The following is a 7,322-nucleotide window of genomic DNA, read 5'->3' on the forward strand; positions in this document are numbered from 1 at the left end:
ATTGGATGGTATGGACTATGTGGATAGAGATAATGGCCTTATGCTAGCAGACATTTCTACCACCATATTCTTCTCATCTTTTTTTCATAGATTCTTTTTCCTTAACGTCCATGAATTCACTCTGCTCAGCGTCTTTGTCTTCTACCGCTGCTTCTTCTACCACCATTTTTGGTCCTTTCTTTGGTGCTTCTGTGCATAGGTCTATTCAGGTTGGTTCACTCAAAGAGTCGAGCTCCAACACTAGTCACATGCTTAAATTCCTTATTGTGTGATTTCAGGAAGTTAAGGACCCCGTAAGCTAGATTTCCTGTCGGATTCCTTGTTGGGGTTGGTCTGGTTTTGCTGATTTGGTTAGCTAAATTTCGAATCTTGCTGGCTAGCTTGCCAATTCTTGTCCTGGGTTTTGGTTGGTAGTTAACAGGATAAAATCAATTTGTGTGGGATTAGAAATTTAGAATCTTGGGGATTCTTTGATTCCTTCTTTCGGGTATGTGAAATTCTTATCTCCCTTAAGCTTGGGCTTTCTCTTGCATTCCCAATTTGAAGCTATTTGGGTGGATAAGATAGCATCTTCCCACTTCCACACATCCTTTTCAATCTACTTGTTTTTAGTGAAATTGGAGGTCAGGAGGTGGGTGAGCTTCGTTCTTCTTCATTTCTTCTTCTTCCTCTACTTCTTCCAAGTTTGAAATGTTTTGTTCGATGTTGGGTTTAACTAGACAGTTTCCTTGGATTTGACAGTCCTCTCTCCCTCTCTCGCTGGAAGTAGCAAGAAGTCAAACTCACTTCATATTGTTACTGTTTCTTGTTAACTTGTGTTGGTTACTGTTGTTGATGAGTTTGCTTAACGTAGTTGGGTTTGGTCTAAAGGTGGGGCATCTGCTTTTGATGCTATGTTACTGGATTGTGTCTGTAATTTCCATGAACTGGTTCATTAATAGTGGAATTATGGACAGCAAAACTGGTTTGCTCAGTAATAGTGGCAAGATGTGGCTCAGATGTTGGGAGAAGATCTCAGGCAACAGTTGTAAGATCCAACATAACTACTCCCAGTATTTTGGGTCCAAGAGCGTCCCAAAGGAATGGTGGAGGAAACTTTTGATTACATGGGTATTTGGTTGGACCATAGTGTCTCTGTGGATCCTCTGGTACATGAGCTCACAAGCTACTGAGAAGAGGAAAGAGAGCCTTGCAAGTATGTGTGATGAGAGGGCTAGGATGTTGCAGGATCAGTTTAATGTGAGTATGAATCATATTCAAGCCATGTCCATTATGATCTCAATCTTTCACCATGGCAAGAACCCATCTGCTATTGATCAGGTACGTTTATCTCCTTTCATATTTGAGCTATTTAGGATACTAAAATCTGGCGGAGTCCATAACTCTCCAGTATAAGTTCTTAATTGCTTTGCTATTATCCTTGTTTTTTCCGTTGTTTTCGGTCAAGAATGTTAATTATGAGGCATGTCTTAATTCACAAACATGCTTGAGCTATTTGTCTAATAACCTCCTTTATTTGGATCAATTTGCATTTCTTAATCATTTAGCTTTTCATTTCATTTTCATTGCATAACTGCGTCATGGGATTCATTTTATTCATATGGTGGATTAGTTTCGAGGTGTTAAATATGGTGAATCTATATGGGGTCTCAGTTCCATATGTTAATTTGGTCAATTTAACTTGATCTAAAACCAGATCTGGGTTTCTTTTGCATATGATCACTAGTATTTGCTCAACAAAACAATCTAACTTTCACTACTTATAGAGGACTTTTGCGAGGTATACGGAAAGAACTGCTTTTGAGAGGCCCCTTACAAGTGGTGTGGCATATGCTGTAAGGGTGCTCCACTCTGAAAGGGAACAATTCGAGAAGCAACAAGGCTGGACTATTAAGAGGATGGATACCCTGGAACAAAACCCAGTTCATGAGGATGACTATGCCCCAGAAGCCTTAGAGCCATCACCAATTCAGGAAGAATATGCTCCTGTCATCTTTGCACAGGATACCATTTCTCATGTGGTTTCACTGGATATGCTGTCGGGGAAGGCAAGTTTCTTCTTCATCTTCTGCATATTGTTGTGTGATTCATTTGTCTGTTGGTGATTGGCACATTGAATGATTGACCATTTTCAATTAAAACATAATGTGGTTATGACTCAGAAAAATCTTCTTCTAGGTCTTAACATTCTGACACTGTACCACGGCTTTATTGGAAGTTTTTTATTTCATGTGTAATACTCAGTTGACAAATTTCAATCTATTATGTACCAACAGGAAGATCGCGAAAATGTGTTGAGTGCAAGAGCATCGGGGAAGGGGGTTCTAACTGCTCCTTTCAGGCTGCTGAAAACAAACCGTCTTGGAGTTATATTGACATTTGCTGTCTACAAGACGGATCTCCCCTCAAATGCTACCCCAAATGAGAGGATTCAAGCCACTGATGGGTATATTTTCTCGGATAAATGCAAAGTTGATTAGGAACATCTCATTAGGGCAGTGAAGCCTGTAATATTAAAATGGAAAGGGACAGATGCCTTAATTATACTTAAATTTATGGTAAAAACTGAACTCATTCTGGGAACATTAAGATGCCATGTGGTGTAAAATGGATTGCTCTTGTTCGTGGTTGGTACCAAAAGGGCTTTGAAGTGGTGACATTAATGGGAGGCTTGCATCTAAACTAGAGCATATAAAATAAATAAAAAATAAAAAAACTATTAAGTAACCTTTTCACCATTCCCACTGCTGCCAAGCAGGTATCTTGGTGGAGTCTTCGATATTGAGTCACTTGTGGAGAAGTTGCTTCAACAGCTTGCTAGTAAACAGACCATCCTCGTGAATGTGTATGATACTACTAATCATCCAATCAGCATGTATGGTTCAAATGTATTAGATGATGGTTTGCAGCATGTTAGTGCCCTTAATTTTGGAGATCCCTTCAGGAAGCATGAGATGCGTTGCAGGTAATCAATAAATTCTTCTCTATGCTGATTATTCTGGGTTCAGCTTCTGGGTCATGTAGGCATCTTTGGTTAGTTTGTAACCAATAACAGAGTCAGATCAAGGGGTTACATCATTTAAAAAATGAAAAATGAAAAAAGAAAAAAAAAAAAGAAAAGAAAAAAAAGGGGTTATAATAAGTTGCTGTGATCATATGACTAGCCAATCTCGAATAAGTTGATGTGACTGTCCTGTTACTGGTTCCCAAATGACCAAAGTCTCCTTTATCTTCAGTGGAATTGTATCAATAAGAAATTTAGGAATTGAAGAATTGAAGTGGATGCAGAACTAAGTTTATTCTTTACAGATTCAAACAAAAACCACCATGGCCATGGTTAGCAATAACAACATCAATTGGCATCCTCGTGATTGCATTACTTGTTGGATATATATTTCATGCAACTGTGAATCGAATTGCCAAAGTGGAGGATGATTGCCAGAAGATGACGGAGCTCAAAAAACAAGCGGAGGCTGCTGATGTTGCCAAGTCCCAGGTACTTTATGTCTTTAATTACTTAATTACACTATGTTTAGGCTGCTTTTATCATGCGCATGTGGCCCTAATTTAATTTCAACCCTCTGTAGTTCCTCGCTACTGTCTCCCATGAGATCAGAACCCCAATGAATGGTGTTCTTGGTGAGTATTTGAAATCTATATTTACCAATGCTCAAGATAGAGCTTTTTGAGCCATACCGCTGAAATTCTGTTATTTTTTCAGGAATGTTGGATATGCTCATGGACACAGATCTAGATGTGACTCAACAAGATTATGTCAGAACTGCACAGGACAGTGGAAAAGCTCTAGTCTCACTCATAAATGAGGTTTTAGACCAGGCAAAGATTGAATCTGGTAGGCTTGAGCTTGAGGCTGTGCAGTTTGATCTGCGAGCAATTTTGGATGATGTTCTGTCACTCTTTTCTGGAAAGACCCCGGGAAAAGGAGTAGAGGTAGCAAGTGTTTCTAGTTTTGCATTGTCACTCATTACATTCTATTCTCTGCTCTAAATTTCACTGTCTAATAACTTAATTGATGGGATTTACATGACTAAACTTGTGGGGAAGAGCAGCTGGCAGTTTATATCTCAGATCGGGTTCCCGAGATGCTAATTGGTGATGCTGGAAGGTTTCGCCAAATCATTACCAATCTTATGGGTAATTCTATCAAAGTAAGTACACAGTAGGTTTGAAAATTTTGTTGAGTATAGTTGAAAAAGGGTGAAATATGATCAATCATGAGAATCTATTCAGTCATTGCCTTATGCGAAGCAAATTTGGTTTTGATATTTAAATATTTTGCCTTGCGAGTTAAAGCGTCTTCCCCATCTGGTGGAGAAGGAGTCGAATGATGAAATTAAATGGATTTAATTTTTAACTTGTTTTGGAAACCGTCATGTTTTAAATTGTGCTATAGGCATAATGGTATCATTATAAAATTTTAGGAATTGAAAGGAACTTCTTTTAATGAAAATTAAAATTAAGCTGTCTTGCTTGTTCTTTGCGTAGGTAGCTTCTGATAATTTAATTATATTGCAGTTCACTGAGAAGGGACACATATTTGTCACTGTTCATCTTGTTGAGGAGGTGATCGGGTCAATAGAAGTTGAGACAGAATCATTATCAAAAAGCACCTTAAGCGGATTTCCTGTTGCAGATAGACAGCGTAGCTGGGAAGGATTTAGGACATTCAGTCAAGAGGGATCCACTTGTCCCCTCTCATCACCTTCCTCTGACCTTATCAACCTGATTGTATCTGTTGAGGATACAGGAGTAGGAATCCCTATAGAAGCACAATCTCGTGTTTTCACCCCTTTTATGCAGGTGGGTCCATCCATCTCCCGAACACATGGGGGCACAGGTATTGGCCTAAGCATAAGCAAATGTTTAGTTGGCCTTATGAAGGGGGAGATTGGTTTTGTGAGCATACCAAAGATTGGTTCCACCTTTACGTTTACTGCTGTCTTTACCAATGGCAGCCCCCATCCAAATGATTATAAAAACCTACCAATCAACAACCAATCCAAGTCTACATCCTCCGAATTTCAAGGCATGAGAGCATTGGTTGTAGATCCCAGACCTGTCCGGGCCAAGGTGTCAAGATATCATATCCAACGGCTTGGAATTCGTGTTGAAGTAGTTCCTGATTTGAATCAAGGTTTTGCTAACATAAGCAGTGGCAACACTGTTATCGATATGGTCCTTGTTGAACAGGAGGTTTGGGATCAGGAGTCTGTCAAGAAAAGTGATAGTAGGATACCTCCCAAGTTGTTCCTTCTAGCTAATCCTATTGGTTCATCCAGAATAAGTGATGCAACTCCAGGTGATTATACTCCACCTGTCATCATGAAGCCCCTGAGAGCAAGCATGCTTTCTGCCTCATTGCAGCGAGCCATGGGTGTTGGGAACAAGGGCAATCCCCGCAATGGGGAGCTCCCCGGTTTTTCTCTTCGCAATCTTCTTCTTGGGAGAAAAATTCTTATTGTAGATGACAATCTTGTGAATCTCAGAGTAGCTGCTGGTGCTTTGAAAAAGTATGGAGCTGAAGTGGTCTGTGCAGACAGTGGGAAAAAGGCTATCTCACTGCTTAAACCACCTCACCGTTTTGATGCCTGTTTCATGGATATCCAAATGCCAGAAATAGATGGGTATGTTGTGATGCTTGATTGCTTACAAAGTTTCTCAAGTACTTGTGGCTGGGGATTAAAGGCTTTTTTAAAAGATAATAAATAAATAGAATATCATTCTATTGATGTGAGGCTAGAATCTGTACTACTAGTTGGCAAGTCGACCATTTAGATAATTGTAGGCTGCCTTCTATGTGATGGGAGTCGTTTGTGTCAAATTTGTTATCGTTCTTATTAATAATAACTCTCTTAACGCTTCATATTTTGCTCTCTCGGTTGATAATTTAGTTTAATTTTTACTAATTTATAGACATGATTGGTTGATGTACTACTAGATCTGAGAACCATTTTGTCTCTCATCCTCGCAGGTTTGAAGCTACAAGAAGAATTAGGGACATGGAACACAGTTTCAATAATCTTATTCAGCATGGAGAAGTATCTGTGGAAGCGCCGCAAAACATTTCAAACTTGCATGTGCCGATTTTGGCCATGACGGCAGATGTAATCCAGGCTACACATGAGCAATCCCTAAAATGTGGAATGGATGGATATGTTTCAAAACCATTTGAAGCTCAACAACTTTATCGGGAGGTTTCTCTCTTTTTCCAATCAGCTTCAAATGGGAATATATAGTGATGATTTCTATTTCAAAGGCTTGCTGCTGACAAAAGCATGACTAGCTGTTCTCGTGGATGCTTAGGAAAGCTTAAATGGGTTCAGAGTTCCTCCTAAGAGTAAGTTCTCTTGAACCAATATATGATTTGTGATTTTATAGTTCTTCCTCTTGAAGAATGCCAGTTTTCTTGTTCTATAGAGAGTTAATGCATTTGTAGTGATGCCAAAGGCTCTGCATCAAACTACATGTGTTTCTTTATCCTTTTTTCTTAAACATAAAATTATTATAGTCTAATTGCTATTCTGTTGACTTGTTGCTTGTGCTTGTTGTATCCAGGAAGACATCTGCCTTTTTGTTGCAGAGTGTATATAGAAGCCATGCTTGATTGGCTGGGGTTGAGTTTTTGTTGGTTTTCTTTTGGACCAGATATAGAAGACAGTTCATTTTTCCATGTGTAAAGTTCCTCTCATTTCCAAGCCTTTTTGTTGCGGGTCGGTTGTTCGAGAGTTATCTGCAGGTAAAGGTTCTCTAAGAGGATCTCAATTTCAGAGATACCACTCGAAAATGACCGAGAAAAATCCCTGGACTTTGATGTATCATAGAAGCTCTGGGGTTGCATCCTCTCCCCATTCAATAACAAATTTGCAATTCTTGAAATGATCTCTTTCTCCAATGTCAGTGTTTGTATTATAGTGAATGATTCAGTTGAAGGAACGACGTATAGCTTCTCAGCAACCGGAGAATGCGTTGTGTATATTACGGCTTCAATAAAGCTGGTTGATGTGTACTTACATAGCACCCTTTTCTTTGTAATTTTTGTGGTTCTAACAATGCAAAAAGTTTGTTCAACTGAGAATTCATGTAACCACGACGCTGTATCAAAATTGAGTAATATCACAATTCTTGCCTCATTTGTGTACATTTCTTTGAACCACAAGCTTATTATGATCGTTCTCTGGATAAATGTAAACATATGTAGTCGATATTAGATACGAGCTACAATGGAATGTTCTGGGTGTCGAGCTTTTCTTTGTACTGAAATCCTTCTATCATTTTCAGCCCATTTGCCTCACTAATGGGTT

At 39.1% G+C, this 7,322-nt stretch overlaps 1 protein-coding gene across 1 annotated transcript; it reads left to right on the forward strand.

The window, feature by feature from the left end:
- On the forward strand, positions 1-7,151 carry LOC132179744 (histidine kinase 3). Its single transcript, XM_059592508.1, has 11 exons — positions 1-1,320; positions 1,767-2,048; positions 2,277-2,446; positions 2,759-2,965; positions 3,310-3,496; positions 3,588-3,639; positions 3,722-3,951; positions 4,071-4,169; positions 4,537-5,645; positions 5,993-6,358; positions 6,577-7,151. The coding sequence occupies exons 1-10, from the start codon at positions 835-837 to the stop codon at positions 6,255-6,257; spliced, it is 3,087 nt and encodes a 1,028-aa protein (XP_059448491.1). The 5' UTR covers positions 1-834; the 3' UTR covers positions 6,258-6,358; positions 6,577-7,151.
- The last annotated feature ends 171 nt before the right edge of the window (positions 7,152-7,322 follow it).

Source organism: Corylus avellana, chromosome ca4 (genome assembly GCF_901000735.1).
Source record: "Corylus avellana chromosome ca4, CavTom2PMs-1.0".
Taxonomy (NCBI): domain Eukaryota; kingdom Viridiplantae; phylum Streptophyta; class Magnoliopsida; order Fagales; family Betulaceae; genus Corylus; species Corylus avellana.

Coding starts and splice junctions, on each gene's coding strand:
- LOC132179744 (XM_059592508.1), top strand. CDS start 835: ATGAGTTTGCTTAACGTAGTTGGGTTTGGTCTAAAGGTGGGGCATCTG. Junction 2,966..3,309: donor AAGCATGAGATGCGTTGCAG/GTAATCAATAAA, acceptor TATTCTTTACAG/ATTCAAACAAAAACCACCAT. Junction 3,640..3,721: donor CCCAATGAATGGTGTTCTTG/GTGAGTATTTGA, acceptor TTATTTTTTCAG/GAATGTTGGATATGCTCATG.